A 21,559-nucleotide genomic window follows, 5' to 3' on the forward strand; every position below is an offset into this window, starting at 1 on the left:
TATATGTTCGGTGTGGCAATATTGATGGAAATGTTACCGTTTCCACGGTGCACGTAAGCGATTAATCCTTGCATTAATTCTGCCTGGGTAAACGTGTCGATGGACCGGGATGGGTAAGTCACCCTCTCGACGTAACCAGCGTCTGCGTCGGTACGTAAGACCGTGTAAACCAGCATGTCCGACGGCGTGTCCGCATCGATCGCCCACACTAATTCTTTCGTCAAGATCTTCCTCGTGCCCTGGGAAAGATCAAATGCTGCGCATCAGAGTTCCTCTCCTTTAGATTCGACTTCTATGCTAGCCTCAATACAGAGTATTTTGTGGCTTGCAGCTTGCAGCTTGCAGCTGATTCTGTAACAGTTTCTCCCGTTTCCCCTCGCTTCGATAAGTCGAGAAGGGACTTGAATTGACACTAAAGTATTGAGGTGCTCGTTCATAGCTTATAGGAATTCAAATTCAGAAATTGAAAAGAATGGGGCAGGTGCAGAATGTTTGAAAAATTTCAATATTTGAAAATTTGAATTTTTAAAATTTTGAACAGTTTGAAAATTTGAATTTTTAAAATTTTGAACAGTTTGAAAATTTGAATTTTTAAAATTTTAAACAGTTTGAAAATTTGAATTCTTGAATATTTAGAGTCCTCCAATTACCGTTTCCATACAAAGTTCAACTCATTCTAAATATCTCCGGTCGATGAAATCCTGCTTTGTACCAGGAGGAGTCGTTTGTGCAATTAAGAAAACCACAGCTGGACGATAACGCGTATTCGTGACTCACCGCGATCTTTAACACCGAAACGGTCCGGTAAGCGTTTTTCACGGTAAAAGGGAATTATTTCATTTAAGAAGATTGCAGCACCGAGCAGTTAATTAAGGGCAACGACTAGAGAGCGACTTAAATCGATTTCGTTACAGCTCGAACGGCGCTCGTCCGTCGAAGGCGCAACGAATAGACTGCGATAATTTCTTCAATTCTCGATTAATTAATTTAACCTCGCGGGTCGAGCGCACGGACGGCTATTTCGCGGCAATTGGCCGAGGTGGATTCACGAGGAAAAGTCTTTTAATGGACAGAGAAACTGCTAAGTTCAGTTGATGCTTTCAGTGATAAACTAGATACCTTCAATATCTTTTATCCACCTCCAAAAACGCTTTCAAAGCTGAACTCAAAATAATATTCTCACAATCATATCTCGATTCGAACGAAATTTCAAAAAAGTTCCTCCTCAAAGACACAAAGAAACTCGCCCCAATTGTTACTCGAATAACTCAGCAACGCGTCACCGATATCCTGAAAGGTCAAGCTGCGGAACGTGTTTCTCAGTTGACGTTTTCTTAACGAGGGAAAAATACGTTTGACAGATTGAATCGGGAGCTGTCCGCTTGTCGGGAATCGATTCAGTGGCAGTCTCTTACTTGAGCCAGACGCAGCACTTTTGCGGTCGATATCTCGAGCAACGGTGGATCATTAACGGGCGTCACGTTGACGTGAAGCGGAAAGCTAAGTCGTCCTTGGAGGTAGCCTGGCAACGTGAGCCCGCTGCCTGGCACCAGTGTCACTTCCAGGATCATGCTGTCCTCTGTGCTCTCGCTGCCGTCGTGCATATATTGTATCTGTCGGGAATTCGATCACAATAATGAGACAATGTGTAACGCGGTAAACAATGTTCCACGAAACTTATGAATATGCATGCGCCTTAAAGGCGACGACGCTCGCTACGAGGCGAGGCGAAGAGCGTCGCTGCAACCTTATCTACTGCCGAACGGCCTCATCCGACGCAACGTCGACTGGGGGCGACATTATGAAATCGCGAGATTGAAAAGGAGGCCGTGGCCAGAAATCCTGAGTTACCGACAAATTTATTCCTTCCGTATTTCACGGCTTATTCACGAACCGGTGGTCAGGGGGTTGGAACGTTCAGGAAAATTTCTCCCTCTTCCGGTTCCTCCGAGGCAATAGACTCCTTAGCATCGCGAGGCTCGTATCTGCCGCGTGACTCGACTTTTTTCAAATTACGCTTCCCTTTAAAGATTCCCTTTCATATCCTCCGTCGTGTGAATGATAGCTGCCTCTGGCGTCCCTTCATAATTGAAATAGTTCATAAATCGATGATTACTGTAGCTCGAATCGACCTGACTCCGCGTTCTATTTCGTGGAAAGTTCAGACTGTAGCCTGACCTCTGACCGGAAAAGTCCCTGAGAAAGAAATAAGCCGACAAGATTGTGGCAAGATGGTGTCTAATAGATACGGTTCTCGGTGACTGTAAACCCCCTGAAAAACCATTAATGAGCGGTGGTGCTGTTTATAAATAGAGCTCTGTCGCTGGATAAATCGAGTGTAAGTAGAAGAGGAATAGGCAGCTGAGAGAGAGGAGAGTTTCGGCGACACGAGAGCGAGTTCGGCCCCCCACGGTTCTAAAGTTAGTCCTTGCGCCAGGAACTATCTATAGCTTGTGGCTTTATGACGAACTGGAAGAACACATGATCTTCCACGTTCCTTTTCCTCTTGGCTTCATTTTCTTCTCGATGATATTCGCCTGATATTATCCATATTTCAGCGGGACGTTGAGGTGGGATTCTAATGAGACAGCGTTTTGACAACATGTGATATGTGATGCTATCGTACGAAGGGGGTAATGAAAGCAAGCAGAGTGCAACATGTAGCATGTTACGTTGCTTCAGAGGAAACAGAATTTTTCCACCTCAATGTCGTGTTGAATAATTGATAAGAAACGGCTGGGAGATAATGTTTTTCTTCGCGAATTGGTGGACCAGTACGAAGAGTAATACCTTATCTCGATTAACATCCTGAATAGTGAAGGAATGCTCGGTTCTGCTCGTCAAGAGGTCCAACGACAGAGTCCCGTAGTTAGGCGGTGTTACTAGAGTGAAGATAACACCGTCCTCTTCCACTCCGTATTTAGCTATGTCCAGCACCATGGCAATATTATCGCTCGTCACCAGCACATGTTGCCCTTCAGCTACCAGTAGCGGGCTCAGCGAGAGTATCTCCAGATTTACTGGCAGATTTGCCTTTGCAGAGACCTGTAGGGTTCGAATTTCACAAGCTGTTGTAATGTATGGAGAAGCCTAGCCTGATAAAGGAGTAATATGCAAAGAGAAAATGAATAGGAAAATTCTAGTATTTTCGAATAGATGAGGTTACGAAATTTTTATAAATATTTCTCTAAGCCTCAGTTACTGAATTGGTTTATACTGAATATCTATTAAACTAGGAACCACCATTACCAACAACTAAAGCCGACGACTTGGATCAATATTGTCGGGCCAAATGCTTTCCATATTTACCTTGTAATCCTCAGTATGGTTCGCCTTAACGCACACCACCTGATCGCAATCACACTTGAACGAGTTGACCCCAAGTTGCAGGCAACTAGCCTCAGAGGCACAAGGTTCAGTCTCGATGCAAGGATACCCCCAAACGCATCCCACAACGATCCCCTGACTGATCTTGACATCAGGCAGACCGAGCTCCTTATTATCCAGCAGCATATTCTTCAAGCAACCCTTGTAGCTGACATCACCCGACTTGAGGCCCTTGCCAAGGGCCTTGGCGCGTTTATTTAACTCTGTGCCGCCAATGTAGAGCATGTCCGCCAGGTCGAGGTAGCGGTTTCCTCCAGAGGGTAGGCTGATCGTTTTTTCCTGTCGATCGACAGCGATCCCGATTCCACTTGGGTTGAAATCAACGAGAACCCGATGCCATTTGCCATCAGCCACCGTCGCGCCGTGTATCAACTCCGTCGGCCCGTTCCCTTTGTTCATCAGAAGCCGAATTTTACCCTCGAACAACTCGATCCCGAGGTAATCGGCGTGGGATGATTGGCCGGTGTTGTACAGCAGCAGCCCGGTCTGCGCGCCTGTCTTCAGCTCGAACTCCCATCTGCGAACCAACGTCGGATGGAAAATTGGAAGGAAGTCGCGCGCTCGAACCGTCGACTTCGAGAAACTCGGAGAGACGATGGGACTCCTCGTCGCATTAGAAGGCGACGTTAAAACTATCGTAACAGCGTCGCCAGGGGTATTCACGATCGAGTTAGAATTTCGCAGTTGACTTCTTCCTGGCCGACGAGACCAGCCGACGCTAAATGGACCCGCTAAACCGTTAAGGGAGCGTTAGCGAATTTCGGAGTTTCTTAACTGTTCGAGTAGAATCGTCTCGGCCGTTTGCATCCGTTGCTCACGGGGAAAAGTTCCACTGCGAGACGTCGCACCAAATTGATTTAAACGGCTTAAACGTGTCTATTTCCGAGCGCTTTATCGAGGGAATTCCATCGATTCACGGAGGCTGGAAATCGAGGTGGAAGTCGAATTTCTGGGGGATGTACTACATATGCGGCAGTCTTCGATTTCTCTTGAATTTTATATATTGTCCATGTATCCTCCGTGTGCAGTGCAGAGAAAGAGATTCTCAATTTTTGATATGAGTGGAGATATATGGAAAAGTTGCCGAAATTCGAGCGTATCATTTATATTGCTCTGTAATTTCAGAGTTATATAACTATATTGCTACTGTGCTTTCTAATTTGCGTTCCGCGAACTTTTGCAATCATAGTACGTTACGTGCAATATAACAACGTTGGGCCAAACTATTAGGTTTTCGAAATCCTCCTAGAAATTCTAGCTGAAAACGTTCTATCCGAAGCGCAATCATAAAAATCTGCGAGGCACAGGATGCAAATCCTCATTATCGCATTCCAGGTGCACGAGCTAATGTGTATCCTCAAAAATGGAACATCGTCCGCGGAAAAATCGCGGCGGTCCCGGCGACGCGCGTAATTAAACGGAACGGTTGGTGTCGCAAATGTGGCGTAAAACGCGGTCGTGGAAACGACGAAAACACGGATCCCGCGTGAAATTAACGGCCGTCGCATCGAAGGCTCCCGTTGAAACGGTGAAAGCCCCCGCGTCGTTACTCCGGATCGCGATTAACGTCTTGTTTACACGCTCGCTTGGTACAAGTTCCAACCCGGTTCGGAGTGTTTGAGAGCACGGATGGCGGAACAACGACCACCCGCTTTAATTTTCCGTCGGGATGTTTGCCGTGGACAACGGCGAGCGGTTCGATGATTTTCGACGGCAGAGTGTACAGAAGTCAAGGAAACAAGATTACCGAGCATTGTTTCGACACAGACTACCGTCACGCAACAGGTACCCTGCCGTTTTGTTCGCTAAAACGGCCGACGAATTAAGAATCGCGACGGCACCGCTTTTCATCTGGGGAGACAAAGGCGGGGGCTGGTTCTGGAGCACATGGCGATTCTCGCTGCGACGCGCATCACGCTCTCCCGAAGGACACGGGAAACCACTTCCCCAGTCTCGACGGAAATGGGTTTATCGAGCTCGATGGAACACGAGTCTGTTCCCCGCATCGACCGAGGAATGTAATTTCGTTACCAGTGCTTCGATTAGCGGCCGAAGGGCTCCTTGTAATGCTAAGACTTTTCGAGACGATCGCCACCGATTTCCTGTATAGGGGTGACTTAGGATTTTATGGGTGGCTGTGGGCTGGTGGGTATGATTGAGGGAATGGGGATGAAGGATCTCTGTTTGGCTACTTTCACGAGGAGGTAGTCCCTCCCTTGTCTGCTTTAGCGACACCATGGAGACTCACTGTCCGTATCACTGTGGTGGAATCATGTTAAGTGTTCTTTGCATGGTTGGGTGTTAGGTAACCGTTTTTTGCATTCGAAACGTTTATATACTAGTTTATAGGATGTCTTCATTGTACTTTTTTTATATTTGAAATTCATTAATAACTTCATATCTTTTTTCAGGTAATCATCGTAATTGAGCAAGTGTCCTGACTAGAAAAGCACATATATTCAGGATTTTTTTTCCCAGTCTACTATGGTAAAGAACAGTCTATATTTTTAATAGTAAATATAAATAATGAAGACCCTTAATTTTGAGTAATCCTGTATTTTCAGGAAGGGCCATAATCATAATGCATTGCAGCCTGTTTTGTTGTGCCTCCCGTACATCTTATCAACAATACTCCACCGATTAGGAATTGAATTACCAGGTCTGTTGTCGAAACCTCTGTACAGCATTGATCGAAAAGCGAGCCCCATTTCTCGGTGGTTTAAGCGGCTCGTAAATTACGTATATTGACGAATTTATTATGGGGAGCACAATGGTTCGACGCCTGAAAGCGGTTACGGGTCTTTCAATATTTATTCAGTACCGAGCTCAGACGACACTTCACGGCCACGATTCTCAATGGCATTAATCTCGCAAACATCGTTTCTGATCGGCCAGAAATGGGAAACGGTTTCACCATTCCGATTCCAGGCAACCAATCGAACGCGCCCGCGGACCTGAAGACCTTTGTTATTCCGAGAAGTAGGATCAAAGTGCTTTCGCGTCGAGGACACAACGAGAATGGGCTGAAACGGTGCCCGTTGTAACTATTAGCAACGTCTGCGTTGTAACGCGATTACAGTTGTTGTTCGAAGCTTTTCGAGACGCTTTAACGACGCTTCTGCCGGGTTTCGATGCTATGAAAACCGCGCAACCATCGAACTTGAGAGGTTCGCGGTTAAACAACCCCCCCTGGCAATTCCTCGCAAAGAAAAGCAATCCCGTCAATATCGGTGTATAAACACGACGCCACTCGATTTTAAGCTTCCTGACATTTCTATTCGAACAGATTTACGCTATTCGTTTCTATTCTCCTTTATTCTTTGGCCCTGTCCTCCTCTTTACTCTCTAACGCTGCAGTTCAACATACTACATAATGCGTTCACCACGACTCGAGTTTACAATATTAATACTGGTCCATACGGACTGTTCCTCGTATTCAGCTGGGGCTTAAATCGAATATATATTCTCACACTGTGTTCATAATAATTTCGCCGCTAGCAGCGGTCTCTTCGAAGCTTATCAAACTTTAATCCTGCTTGTCAAAATTTATTATGATAACCGAAATGCTCAGAGGGCCATAGCAAATGTTGAAATCTCGCTGGGAAAGCAAGAGCGAGTAGCCGTCAGGAGGTCCCAATTTCGCTTCCATTATCAGAGACATAGGTCGAATATCAATTAAGTCGGTCACGTGGGAAAGGCTTAATGACATTTTCTAAGAGGATAGAGTCTCGGAAGGCGTTCGCGATATAATTCACAGGGTGGAAGCTCGTCGTTGAGTTAGTGGTTAGTATACGCATACGTACCTCGAACCAGAGCGAGGGATGGGTCTTGGGATCGCGGTGAATGCGCCATCCTCCACGAAGCTCACTTCCGTACTCCTCGTCGCGTCGAATTCCGGCGAGCAGTTCCAACTGACGGCTGTGGCCTCCGACTGGCCCTTCCTCGACTTCGCGTATTCTATTACCCTGGCGCCATTGTAGATTATGTCGGCCATGCAGCCCCGCAGGTAGTCTGTGTGTCCTGCGGCCAAAAGAAAATTTCCCCTTTCATCGGAGTCCTATTTTCGACTCTTCTACGCTGATATATGTAGCTCTGCGTTTGATAATATGTTTGATAATAGTAGACATGATGAAACCATAGAACTTTCCTGGAAGGGATTGAGGGGGAAAGGACTAATCCCTTCGATGCTATTTAATAGTGAGGTTCGTCAGAGATAGGAAATTTTGTCTGGTTATAAGTTTGAATATTTGAAGACTACATACTTACATGTGCGCCGTTTTCTCCCCTTTTTAAGTCTTTTCTCAACCGATCCTCCTATCGTAAGCACCCCATAACCAAGAGAACTCGTCTTTTATTATTGAACGATCTTCGCTCGATCAACACTGCCAGTTTCATGTTATTTCTCCAGCGCCGTTATCGCGAGTCCCTTTGCATCCCCCACAAGGAAATCGGCATTTTACAACGTCGGACGGTACGTACTAAAGGAAGGTCGTTGAATTAGCTCGGAATCCACAGGGACAATACCATAAACGGTTTTATTTTCGTTGTTAAGAGTTGCGGGCTCCTTGCGTCGGCGTGTCCGCAATTTCCTTCGGAACGAATTCCTCGCGCGAGCAAATAACGAAGCGACCGGATATTAAACTCGATGCCCAGACAATTTTTAGCCCCGGAACGCGGGCAAGGAGTGTGGCACACTTTGGCACGAGTTTCCCTGGGTATCATTCACCGACGGAGGGTCTTCATGAAAGTGGGATGTAATGAAAGCGTCAGTTGCAAACCGCATCTCGAGGTTGATGGCCAGATTATCTCAGTTTCGGTGGCTGCCAACGAGCAAAGTAGGGTATCGAGTTTCTCTGCGTGATTTACGATAGATGTTTGTGTAATAAAGTACCAACGACGATGCTTCGTTAAATCCTCTTTGATAAGTAAATATCAGATTATGGTGCAAGCGATTGGGCTTCTTCCGCCGCGCGTTTCACCACTGAGTAGCTATCGATTAAAAGTCAATAAGTCTTCCTCTTTCTATTGAAAATGTAACTTTACAAATGTAACTTTTAAACAACTAATTTATGTCTTCGTTGTGATATGTAATATATCGTTTATAAAAAGGATAATATTAGTTTGAAAAGTTTACAGATATTTAAACTGTGGTCACGTGATTGTGCGCGACCTACTGCGCATGCTCAAACTTCTGCGCAAGCTCGAACTTTAGCGCATGCGCGATCGCTTCTAACAAGTTTTAACGTGTCTGTTTAGATATTAGATCGTCTCTCAGTTTTTCTTATTTTTCTTATTGAAAAAACATTTAATCCTTCATTACTCAGTGTAACTTTTATTTCCGTAGTTTCAATTCTTTGGTTTTTTGTGTTTGACGTGATGACTCCGTTTATTAAATCTGAAGTAAAGAAATATTGGTAAGTGTCTGATCGCTGTACTTTTGCTTTGAGAATTTGCCGATCATATTTTTTCCTCGCGTATCATTTATATCACAGTTAGTTATTATTACCAAATATCGTTTTATATACTGATGTATAGTAATATCGATACTATGATATCTAATTTCGTATCAAAAACACGGCAAAGTATGAGGTTAATGAATCTTGACATTTTAAATCTGTATAAACGCTGAGTAGCTTTCTGTTACGTTATTATTTTAACCTATAAGTTATAAGTATAGATAAATTCTGTTGTGTAACAGTAACGAAATTTCCACCAACGCCTTTGCAAAGTAAATTTCGTTAGCGTTATTCGATATACCAGTGGAAATGAAGCGAACAATTTCAACAAATTATCGTCCCGCCGTATTTATGTCTACCTACATTTAATTTCATAAAGATCGAGAGAATTTCCCTATATTATTTATACCGCGTGTAAACGTTACATTACGTCATATTGCATAAAATGGAAAAAACGTTTTGTTACACGTCAAAACAATGACGATTTATCTTCATTACATGGCAATTGCTTTTTGAATTGTACAGATAGAATCGAAAATCCTTGCTGCAGCTTTCCTAACTGTTATACTAAAATATTTCTTTTTCTGTTTATCTAGTGTTTCCAATGTACTCGTGTGGATCTATCTGCCGTCTATTCAAATATCACACCAGAGGAGGAACTTCGGAATTCCAGTTCCCTGCACCAACCGGAAATGAAGCTCCAGTCTGCAGAGTAAGGTAGGAATCTTCAATTCCTTTGTATACTTTTGTCTACTGTTTTTATTACTGATTTGCGGTGATGAGATTATTCGAGCATATTTGCTATGATTAACCCACTCGAAACTGGCGTTGTAGAACAATCATTCTTTATTTAAATTCAGAAATAATCGACCACTCAACTTGAATTTCAACAAACCAATATTAGTTTTATTTTATCCAACCATTTTTTTCTCGCCTCACTGTTGTACGATCATATTTTCCCAACTCTATTTTTTTTATAAATCGCTGGTTTCGCCTGGGTGGACGCCCAAAGTTTCACTGTCATGAGTTAGTAAAAATAGTACACTCACTTTTGACTCTCACTGCGCGTCGTATCTCAATCGTCCTATTGCGACGAATCTGGCGTCTCACGCAGACCCCTCGTTCGACGTATTCTCAACTTTATCGAACAGTGGGTTGCTCATAGCGAACATTTTCCGTGCACTCGCGCGCGAGAGAGTTTGATCGAGGGTTCGCGAGGGTGGATTAGCCGGCGATGTTGCGTGAGTGCATGGAAGACGGCGCCAGGCGCACCTGCGGCGAGGTAACAAGAGCCGCGTAAGGGAAAAGCCGAGGGGGCGGCGATGAGGGGATGGGGGAGGTTGGGGGAGGCTGCGGGGGTGGTCTGGGTGGTGGGACGCGATGATATTTTCCGGCGGAATGGTATCGCAATAAACTGGAGCGATTCACAGTGCGGTGAATCGCTCATCCCACAAACCCTGCCGCAGCCACCATTCTACGTGATCCTCTCGCGTGCCCCGCGATTATATTAATTGGAGAAGTTTCGAGCACGGCTTTTTCCTACCAACGACTGAAGATACTGCGGATAACCGCTAAATGGACCGAGGTCACTGGAAAATGTCCTTTCACTGGGGAAACTACTTCCCAGCTCCCTCGAGGATTTTAAGGCGCGGCGCTCGCGGTTTTGTGTATCCGCTTTATGAATTACACGAAATGAGACGGCTCTAGAGCGATTGAAGATACGCGACGAACAATCCCCAGCTTCATTTTCGCGTTTCCTGTCTGTATTGTCTGGGCTGTGTATATGGTGATTATTAATTCATCATACTGACTTGGGATTTGTGTTTATTGGCCAGCTTATAGAAAGTTGATACATAATTAAATGAGCATACGTACTCAATGATTCAGATTTTGAATAAACAATGGTCATCAATCTGATCATTTGCTAGTGTAATTTATAATAGAGGTAATTAGTTGAGAGATAATTAATACTTTGAAGTTGTATGACTTCTTTATCGGATATGTTTTCGCTTTGATTTCCGAATTATTATAGAGTTCTTTTTTGGTATACAAAATGACGGTGGAAATACAGAAATGATCCGCTGTAGTTACGATTTTTGGTGTCATGTGCGAAATTATTTATGAGAACGTCAAAGAATTAAAAAATTGGAACAAAGAGATATATTGCAAAAGCTTGGAAACTGGAACGTTTAAATACGGGAATTGGGAAGTTTGAGAATTTAAATATTCGAAAATTTAAAACTTTAAAATTTAAATATTTAAAAATTTTAAAATTCGAAAATTCGAAAATTTAAATATTTAAAAATTTGAAAATTTGAAAATTTGAAAATTTAAATATTTGAAAATGGGAATATTTAAAAATTTGAAAATTGAAGTATTTAAAACTTTGAAAATGAAATATATTCCATATGGTGGGAAATATTATTGACAAAAAATGTGAGTGTAAATGTTTCGCGAATCGCATCCACAAGTTCTCCGGGTTGCGAGAATAATAATACGAAGGACGTTCGCTGTGAGCCATTTGAAATGCTCGGGACCGTGAAACGAAGTCATAAAATAAATAATTTCCCGTGTCGCCGGGTGCTCAGGAGTGTTCGATCTATTTGAACGTTACCGTGATCGAATGTTTCGCGACAGGACATTGACACCGACATCTAGTTGTGGGTATACATACACTCCTATTGATTCCTTCGGTGTCAAATGTATATCTAGTGGGGAATATTTTCTACATTTCCATGGACGTTGAAACGTCATTCGATAAACGAAACTCATGCCGAGGATTTCAAAGGCGGCTCCTTGCCAGTTATGTAGCGGTAGTTGGAAGAAACTTGGAAATGATATTTTCACTAACCCTTTGCCCGGAGCACATTTCAAGTGGAAACTCACTGTGTATTTCTTCATAGTTTCGCGTTGACTACAGTCTACATTAAATCCTGGTTATTTCTCATTTTCTATCCTGCACTTCCAACCATACTTCAAACATTCGAATTCACAGGAGCAATTCAAAAACGAGCACAGACCGTGGCCCTTCGCCAGCATTTCTTGCGCATGCAAGATTCTACATAAAAAATGAACCCTCGCGGAGTCCGTTTGCTCCTCTCCACTATTCTTTGTTCCTCGGCAGGAGAATTTAGCGGGACTGGCGGGACCAGCAGGAATTAATAAGAGGCCGAGAGGGTAGGTGGAGCGTTGGGTCGGGTTGTGTCGTACCATGGGGTACAAATGAATTGTCATGAATATGTAAATTGAATTTCGAGCTGGTCGCCGAGCGTTGCGCGAGATGCTCCGAGGGGATAACGGCGGGGAAGGGCCGTTGCTCTCTGTGTTTGTACCGATCGTATTCAATTTGGTACGTGTCACCTCGCTCACCTTCCGATGAATTTTTGCTTTTCATTTCGAGCTTGGGTCGCTGGCAGCCAACTCGCGGCAAAATTATTGCTGTTTGGTGGCCAGCGAGCCAGCACCAACCTACTGCAATATTCCTCGGGGCGCGTGAAGCAACCGTAATCACGCACGCTTTGACTCCCCCCACAAAAGTGGCCGCGCGAAATACCTATCCCAGCCAGATGATAAAATCACGAGGAACCCGCGAACCTTGTCCGTAATGCGTAATTCATAATATGCTCCTCGCCTGAATCGGCTTCGCTCGAGGGATAATCTGGTCGGAGTGGCGGCTTGAGGTTCGCTCTCTGCGGAAGAAAAACTCTCCTCGTGTCTCGCGCTCGTCACAGATTTCGTTTACGTCCCATGGATGTTGAAGGTAGTCTGCTCGGCAACTCGTAAGCGTTTCGAATGATTCGACGCTGTCAACGAGGAGGTCGATAATGGAACTGTCATTGAGCAGCATTAGGTTTAGAACCGGGACGGGAACAGTTGGTGTCGTGGTATCAGAATATACTCAGTAGTAATCTTGCCCGATGACCGATGGCGATGGTCCGCGCCGATGATGGATGAAGTAAATATCCCCCCGTGACATCTACTAAATAATATTTCGGTAGTTCGGTATCGAAGGATACCAGCCGGTGGTTTGATTTATGACGCGAATCGGTTTTAATTTAGAACGTATTTTGATACTGGTCAAGTAGTCATTTTCGCCGCTTAATTTGTAGCGTCAGAGACACATAAAAGGCCATCTCCATCACCGTTTCAAAGCGTTCATGAGCAGTATGGAAATTGATTTTCCTACAAATCGTCTGTTCACGTGAATATTAAAGCTGATGGAATGATTAAAAAATCTAAGGTATATGCTTCGTGACTTCACTCGCAAAAGTACATAGTTCTCGGGAACGAGCAGGAGTTAAAGGCTGATGCAGATTCGTCTGCATCAGGCAGTGCAATAAAGCAACACATTACGCGAGATTTCCTGTTGTTTTCATTGCACGGCGAGAAAATCCTAGCGATGGGACGAGTGTGTTTCACCCGCAACAAAAACAAAAACGCTGCCAGGAACCTCTTGTTGTACCCCGTGAAAGATCGCGTAACGCGTGCCTCCGCTCGCTCTCCCTGTATAATCTGTTTGCCGCAGCGAAAATATGAATTTTTATAACGTCACGGTACTTGGGTCGGCGTAGAGCTCGAATCGTCCATTCGAGTGCTCGTCATGAAATATTTCTCATCGAGTGTATGTATATTGTTTTTCTATTTCAATTCCAATCGCGTCGAGGTTTATCGTTGAGCTCGTGATAAAAATCTGCCTGTGAAACTGTCGTCGACGGGGCAGTCTCGTAGGTACATAGCGCTCATAAATTCGGAACAGAGCTATTCCAATAGCTCCTTCCTTCCCTCTGTTTCGATTATTCGAATCAATCATTTGCATCTAAAGTATCTCTCACATGGCAACATTTGCGTCACGTATAATTCAATACGAAATCTTAGGTACTATGTACCTAGTTACATGGTGGGATTTACGCAGATAATTCAACAAATTCTTGGGCTTTTTTTAGTCCAAATTTTTTAGTAGCTTAGAACTTAGTAGCTTTAGTAGCCTAGAGAACACATTCATAATCGAGACTCTATATCAAAAACTAATTTTGATTCTCGGAAGAGGATCTATGTACCGCGTAAAATAGTGAAAGGAAATCGAGATAGATCGTGAGACGGACCCCGTCAGGAATCAAGGCTGAAGATGTAGAAAAATGAGCCGGAGCGTGAAGGAAGGGTCCATTGCACGTGGTTTTTGTTAGCGAGCGGTCGTGAGCGAGTACGGTCACGTGGCTGGGCGATTTATCCGAGTGAGTCAAGCCTGTCAGGGCGTCTTACCTAGAAATAGCTCGTTGAAGTCACCCTGTCCCCCGATGAAGACGCCGTAGTGTATGTTCAGTTCGAAGAAGCGTCCCGGTAGCAGGGATCTGGTCGTGTGTATAACGTCGATCTGCAGCGTGATGTTAGCCTCTCGCCGAGTCAGGTTCACCTCGTGCCAGCTCAGATCGTTCAATGTCAGCCCACGGGCGCTGGCCATCTCGCTCTCACCCGCGCCTAGATTAATGTGAACCTGCGGAAAAGTAGAAAAGTTCCTCTTCAGTCGGTACGTTGGAAACGAGTAGCAGTAAATACTTTAAATACGCAAAGATGATTTGGAAATTTATTCTTCTCTTGTTTGGACCACAGTTACTGGGGTGTCTCTCAACCTGAGAGTACAGCTATCATAAATTGCTGTTAAAAGTTAGATTACAGAGTAACTGTCATGCAAAACTATAAATTACCACAGAATTTCAGAGTCCTCTCGAGAGCAGCTACTGTATAAAATTCTTAAGTGGACACAGCCTTAGTGTCCTAGAGATCCAAAGCAGGATTCTCGTCCATCTCCCAACTGGGGACCAGCAACTTCTCGTAAAGCAAGCTTTCCACTATCAAACAGCAACTACTCCTCGTTATCGCAGGTGGTTTAGGGTTCTAGCCGAGAGGCGTTTCGCGTCCAGGCATTATATCTTCGATTCCATGATTCCTCTGATCGATTGTCTCTCAATCAGGCCTGCATTTGCGCGTCCAGATCGTAATCGGATTCCAGAAACGGTCTCTCTGAAGTTAAAGCTGCGTAAATTCGCGGGAGGAAAGCTCCGCGGCGCAGGGAGTTCGTAAAGAGCAGCGTACGACTAGTTCCACCCTAGTATAATCCCCCGTTTATTTAGAGAAAGCTACTGTGCGTCGGGTCCGACTGTTCTAAGTGAATTAGAATAAAAATTAGCGTCCATTTAAAAGTGGGCATTTGGAAGTCTCCGTCTCAGTGGGAAAAGAGAAAGCAGTGGTAGAAGTAATCCTCCGCCGTTAAAAGGAAACAGTTGACACAGAGTAGCTGGTGCATTTTATTAATCCAAAGCGCTGCCGCGCGGGCCAGCGAAAACGGGAAGAGATTATACTGCACCTTTTATTCCCCTTTTTTCGTTGCATCTTGGAAACCTCACCATTATAAGGTAGCCTGTTAGAGTAATGCATTATCGAGTTAGAGCGGTTAGTACGCGATATGCTTTAGCGGTGGTTCCTGATAAAGGGGTTTTAATCGCGACCTGAATCGAACGTCGGAGACTTATGGCACGAGGTCTTGCAAGGAATTCACCCCTCTTGCATCTTGCTGCCACCCCCTTCTGCTTCTGACTCTCCTTTGCTCAACCGTGGTTAGACTTCTGTTGCTACTCATGCGTACTGTATACAGACACTTTGCAGTTAGTTTAGCGACGTCTGTAGTTAATACAAAACAGTTTCATTGAAGAGACTTGGCGGGGACACTGAGCTGGAGATCAAGGACCTATTTTTTTTTTTTTAAGTGTAGAAGATAATAGTCTGCATATCAGTGGTTAAATACAACAGTAAACCTTGGTCTTATTAGAAATAAAATAATTGTCAGTGACAGTATTCATGGAATGACCTACCTAATACTTCCATTTCCTATTAAGGGCTGCTGCTAAAGAAGACTCTACTCCTAGTTTCTACTTCCTTTCAAGTTGGGTCTCTAGTTAATGAAAAGAGCGTCCCTGGTCGATTTTGGGCGCATCTTCGCGATCGATTTCGCGATAAAGGCGTGGGCTTTTTCGAGGCGAAAGTTCGATCTGTGATAGCGCGATGTCCGATCAGTATGCAGGAGTCCATTAATATGTATAAGCGTGCGAGACACGAGATACTTCGTCGAGTGTAAACGCGAATTTATACGTCCCGAAGGTCGGAGCGGTCGCTGCATCGGTGCATTATCGATGCGCCGGTGATTGGAAAGTGAACAATGATCAAATATTCGACTGGTCGATTACAGCGGTGAAAAGCGCGGCTTTTTTGCCCTTTTAGGAGTTATTGGTAGAGCGTTGAGTAGTTTTGGCTAAAAATAATAGGAATCAGGTCCGACAAATGCCTCTGCGCAAGAAAGGACCCATTCAACTTCTGCGTAAATTGAATTGATTCATTGGAGGCGGTTGAATTATGATTTTCTTATCTCCTGTGGCTATTTTCCTTTACTATTAAACGTAGTGGGTATACTTTGGATTCTAATATCAAGTAACTTATCCTTTATGGAAACCATTTTAGAAATAAAGTTTGCCCACCTGTTTCTCAATCATGCTATGCTAAAGTTATACAGGCTAAGCAGGGGCTCTTGAAACCCCCTAAGGTTCTCTTAAACTCAGAATCCCGCTATAAGCTCGTATAAAGTTCCGTAGACTGTCTTGAAACTCCTTAAAGAGTCGCTAAACTGTCTTTTTAATTCTTCATATCTGAGACTTGTAACATTTTCTTAAAAGATCACAGTGTAGACACGTCCAATTAACCTTCTCATTTCTTCAAGTTCCCTTTAAAAATCAACGTTTTATAAGCTAATTATAATTATAATTTTTTGCCTGAAATAATTTCGGAGCAATTTCCTGAAAACTGCTCTTTTTAGTCACGTCATTCTTCCAATTACCCAACAATACGTACCAACGAAATATTTTCCGTCAAACCGAAATTACTCGAGCAAAGAGCTGTCGAAGCGTTTAAGTAGTGAGAGACAGAAATATCGCGCGGATGGTGGAGATGTTGAGGGAGCTAAACCGCGAGCCGAAGCACACGGGATTGAGACGATTCCGTCGTGCTTTTTGCCCGCCCGTTTATCCCGTTCTCATCCTCCTTAACGATCTTCTTAACAAATTTAATTAAGCTCAGACACCAGCCTTCCCGACCCGAGCTGTTCCCTCACAGCTCGAGTCGCGGACTTGGCCCTTCGCGAAATTAGATTCGCGTGATTTTCACGTTGGATCCGCATGGCCGACCAAGGAGCGACCTTTCCCCTTCGCCTAATGCAGTTACCAGGGCACTTTAGCGCCGCGACGCGACGCGACGCGACGCGACGCGACGCGACGCGACACTGGATTACATGACCTATCTTTTCGAAGTTTGCCTGCACCATCTGGGAACTTAATCTATCGGTAACTGATTCTGCTGAGATCGAAGTCACAGTGTCACAGCTTCTACTTGATCTCAATGCAAATTTAATTCTAGGATCCTTATAGGGTTATCTATGGTCCTGAATCTATTTTCCACAGATTAAATTACGATTTTGAAATCCCAGGGAATTTTTAGTTACCTTCTTCATTGTTTCTCGAGTAGGTGTTTACGAATTTCTTTATTGTCGAGGGAGAACGTATCTTGAGGAGGATAAGAGAATTATTTAAAGAGAAAGTTTTTAGCGATAAGTACGTGCGTTAGAATGGTCGGCGGACAATTCTGAAGGGGATAAGACTTTAAGAATGGCCGACACAAGGCGAGAGCGATCCTTTTAGTTAGTATTATAGAGTTTAGCGAGTCTTTAGAGAGTTTTAAAGAGCCATGGACATAGAAAGACTTTGGCGAATTTCAGTCGTCCAGAAAGTACTATTAAAGAGAGAGAGAGAGTCGCTGGTATAATAATCACAAGAGAGAATTGGACCTCGGTGTGCATTCTGGTTAATATTTACTTCACGAGTGGACCCGTCCCTTCTTATAGCCATTCTCACTGTTCTCCCCTCTTCGCTCTGTTTCTTAAATTTTCCTAACGAAGCGTATTTAAATATAGTAATTAAATATACCCTTTCGCTCTAATTCCATAAGCCACTCTCTTACCATCTTCACTGTTCTCGCAGTGGTTTTCTAAGCATTCTCCACTTCGCTATAATTCTTAAGTGCGCATTCTTCTTCAAACACAGCCAGTTCGATCGCATTATCTCGAGTTCAGTCACTCTCAAATTCGAATCCAAACTCTTGTCAGTGGACCGTGCCTATGTAGGCCAGACATTCGGAAGTGTTACGATTCTAAATTTAATATTTAGATCTGCCTGCAGTCCCTCGCGGCAAAAATCTTTCCACGATTACAACTTGATCCAGCTATCGGAGCAATTAAACTGAAAATCCCTACATAGCGGCGGAAGGGAGTCAGTTTGCGGCATCAAAGAGGGTTTGTCCTCGTCTCTGTGGTTCTATGTTCTCCACTCGAGGAACTTTGGCTGCAGATCCGAGTTAAACGGAAGCTACGCGACATTTCGTGCGCTCGCTCGCTCGTCGTCCTGGGGTCTTCGCTTGTAAAACATCGCCTAGCCACTGAGCCGGAACGAAGACTTAGTTTCCCGTGACTAGCATTCTTTCCGATCCACGCACCTTCGCCCCCCACTCGCGTATCAATTTACGTTCGACTGGGTCGATTAACTTCGGCCAATCTAAACCGTGAGATATTGTGATTTCCAGCCATCGTGTGACGCGCGTCGTTGCTTCGGAATTTAATCCACCTCCTATACAGGAGGGTGGATTGCAAACGGATCGAAGGATGATTAATAAAGTTTTAGAATTGGGAAGGGGAAAGCCTGGTCTTAGGGGCATTACACCCTTCTTTTCGCTATAGTTGCGGGTCTGGGAAAGTTCGATCAGCTCGGCGTGAATAATAAATTTCATGGTAAATGAGTCCTCGCGAAGTCATAATTATTCCCCTATAGCTAAGAATTAATCGATTGGAATCTCTGTCCACGGAGAATTCAAGTTAAAACCAGATATCTGCATTAATCGCTGTCCTAACTGAATTACTATCTATATCCAACCGATCATGTGGCATTTTAGTTTCCCATTTTCATTCTATGTGAGTAATTTTTGGCTAACCAGTCGTTCGACGAAGAAAATGAGACGGTGGTAGGATGCTTTATGTGAGGCGAGTTAATATTAGCGTGGCCAAGACTCGGGGCTACGAGGACAAACAGCGTGCTGGCGTTAACAGGGTCTCCCGTTTATTGCTACTTAGCAAGAGCGTTTGTCGTTCCGCGTACGCTGCCTCGGACATAATACATTCGAATTAGTAGTAACGAGTCAGCCAGGATATGAAGCCGCTTATATTAATCGTCATGAAGTTGTGCTTGTCCCGCGGCGGACCGCGGCGGACCGCGGCGGACCGCGTCGCCCACCCTCCGCGGATTCTTCTCACGAAATCCTAATTTGTAACCGGTGCGCGTCGACGATTATTACCTGAGAGCAAAGTGGTCCGCGAGGGCCTCCCTGCTCCCCAATGTGTCGTTGCCCCTCGTAATGCAACCAGAGTCGTTTAATTTCCACGGCGACGCGAATTCGTTTCTACGAGCGACGCGACGTTTCTGGACGTGAGCGTTAATAACATGCTTTGTAATCCACAAGGGACAACATATGCGTTTTATTCTGATTCCTATGCGGCAAGACGAGAAAACTTTTCGCTTGAAGCCTCCACTTTCCGACGAAACCTTCAAAATTGATCTATCATTTTTTTTCTCCGATTTCTCCTAGTTTCAACGACAACTGTGTTGCTTGCCTTAAAATAACGCGATGATCCAGAGATCGAAAAAATTGACAATATTTGAGCTGCTGTAACTTTGTGAAAGAAAATCGAAGGGATGTGAGTCCAGAGTCATTTTAAAGGGCAAAGCTTCTACTTTCACATCCCTGAATTGAATTTTCTCGAAAGTCCCTGTGTATTCGGCTGCGGGACGGGAAATAGATGTTGGTTTTTCTTCGAACATCTTCCATGTTCAAACTGTACAGGTCTGTACAGGGCTTAATAAATTTTGTTTGCAATTTGGTTGAAGGTGAAATGAGAGGGGAAAGCCTCCTCTTTCGAATGAGTCCTTAGTGAATACTCTACGATTTTTTTTCACTGAGTTATTGCGCTCTGAATGAAAAGTGAGCCGTCGGCCTCGGAATTGCGAAGTGATCCAAATGTCGAAAAAACCGTCGATCTTTGAGCGGCTGCAATTTTAGGGAAAAAAATCGTAGTGCAGTGAACCTAGGCTCATTTTGAAAGGCAAAGCCTCTACTTTTTTATTCGCAGTGGAATTTTCTCGAAGTCACTTTTGTACTTGAGTGCGAGGCGTGAAAGTGAAGGCGGTTTTTCTCTGACTTTTCTGTGCCTGAGTCGAAGCTTTTTCTACTGATTTTTTTCTATCTGTCTCGACGCTTATTTTACTTTTTTGTGTCTGACTCATAATTTATTCTACTGACTTCCCTGTGCCTGACCTGGCTAATGCATGTTGGCAGTAGAATGAGTTCCAAGTCAGACACATATCCTGCGAATTTTAGACGTTCTTGCAACGCATTTTCATTTTCTATTTTCATCCTCTTTTGCCACGCAGCAAATTATTCAACCCATAACATTTCTGGCACATGTTATGAATCACCCTGTAGATAAATTTCATATTTTTGTAAAATTTGACTAATAATCTACTTGCAACTCGAGAACAGAGAGCCACCAAATGAAACTATCTGTAGCGAAACATTGAAACGCTTCTCCGTAAAGCCATAGAGATTTATGTCGTCGAGAGAAACTGCGATATCGAAATTAATCCTTGCCACACGGTGGAAAAGTTGGAGGGGTTGCTGGTCGTCTGGAGAGTCATGGAAACGCATAGGAGTAAAAGTTGCAACAAACAGTCCCTAGTTATCATGGTGGAAACAGGATGGGCTGTTTTTTCCTTCCTTTTCCTTTTTCGTCGCATCAAGAGTCAGTCGGTTTAGAGGTTGTTAAAGCAGAGTAGCGTTTATTTAATCTCGTTGATGTCGCTATTATTGCTCGTGATCTCTCGACTTTCGAAAGGGCAATCGATCAAAGTACATATTCGCATTTCCCACGAACAGCTGTAAATCGGTTGCTTTCGTGGCCAGGAAATTCTGCTTGAAAATAAATTACTATGTTTTATTCGAACGTTCGAAATGCGTTGCGTTTAATTCAATTGAAAATACTCGCGCGATGGCAGCCCTGTTGGGGCCGGTATTTTTGAGGGGTCGACGAAAATTGCTTGTCGCAGGATATCGATCGACGTGGCTCGTAGTGCCTGGCTATCGTTTGTTTCGGCTGCCATGGTACGATCGCGGCACGAAGAGCGGCGAGTTACGTGTGACAGACTATTAAAGGGAATAAGATCGGAACTTTTAGCCCGAAAAAGCTAACGGCGATAAATATGTATGGATTGCCGCGCGATCGTTCGTTTCATAACAACGTTCACGCCGAAACTCATTATTGCCTCGTCGCTTTTGTCGCTCATATCGTCGATTTACGACAGAAGAACTTAATGCCGCGAAATTGGTTTAAACAAAATCAAAGAGGAGGCGGACATTCGCGGCCCAAACGAGTTTTATGACCGTTTTTAATTCAACCAGACGAAACAACCCAGTTTCTCTCCCTTTCCCACAGCGAACGCGACTTTTCCTAGACCAAATGAAACGCATCGATCAACCACCTTCTCCCACCCTTAGCTACTGGTTGGCGAACACCGGCG

At 44.2% G+C, this 21,559-nt stretch overlaps 1 protein-coding gene across 1 annotated transcript in view; it reads right to left on the reverse strand.

Moving 5' to 3' along the window:
* Kon (chondroitin sulfate proteoglycan 4-like protein) overlaps window positions 1-21,559 on the reverse strand; it is a 34,339-nt gene that overhangs the window by 5,338 nt on the left and 7,442 nt on the right. The window contains exons 3-8 of the mRNA XM_076389287.1: window positions 14,103-14,334; window positions 7,191-7,407; window positions 3,310-3,904; window positions 2,791-3,045; window positions 1,416-1,613; window positions 38-239 (exon numbers count right to left, since the gene is read on the reverse strand). Of these exons, the coding sequence (XP_076245402.1) occupies window positions 38-239; window positions 1,416-1,613; window positions 2,791-3,045; window positions 3,310-3,904; window positions 7,191-7,407; window positions 14,103-14,334 (1,699 nt within the window). The remainder of the gene's footprint in view (window positions 1-37; window positions 240-1,415; window positions 1,614-2,790; window positions 3,046-3,309; window positions 3,905-7,190; window positions 7,408-14,102; window positions 14,335-21,559) is intronic.

The sequence above is a fragment of the Calliopsis andreniformis genome, chromosome 12 (assembly GCF_051401765.1).
Source record: "Calliopsis andreniformis isolate RMS-2024a chromosome 12, iyCalAndr_principal, whole genome shotgun sequence".
NCBI classification, from domain to species: domain Eukaryota; kingdom Metazoa; phylum Arthropoda; class Insecta; order Hymenoptera; family Andrenidae; genus Calliopsis; species Calliopsis andreniformis.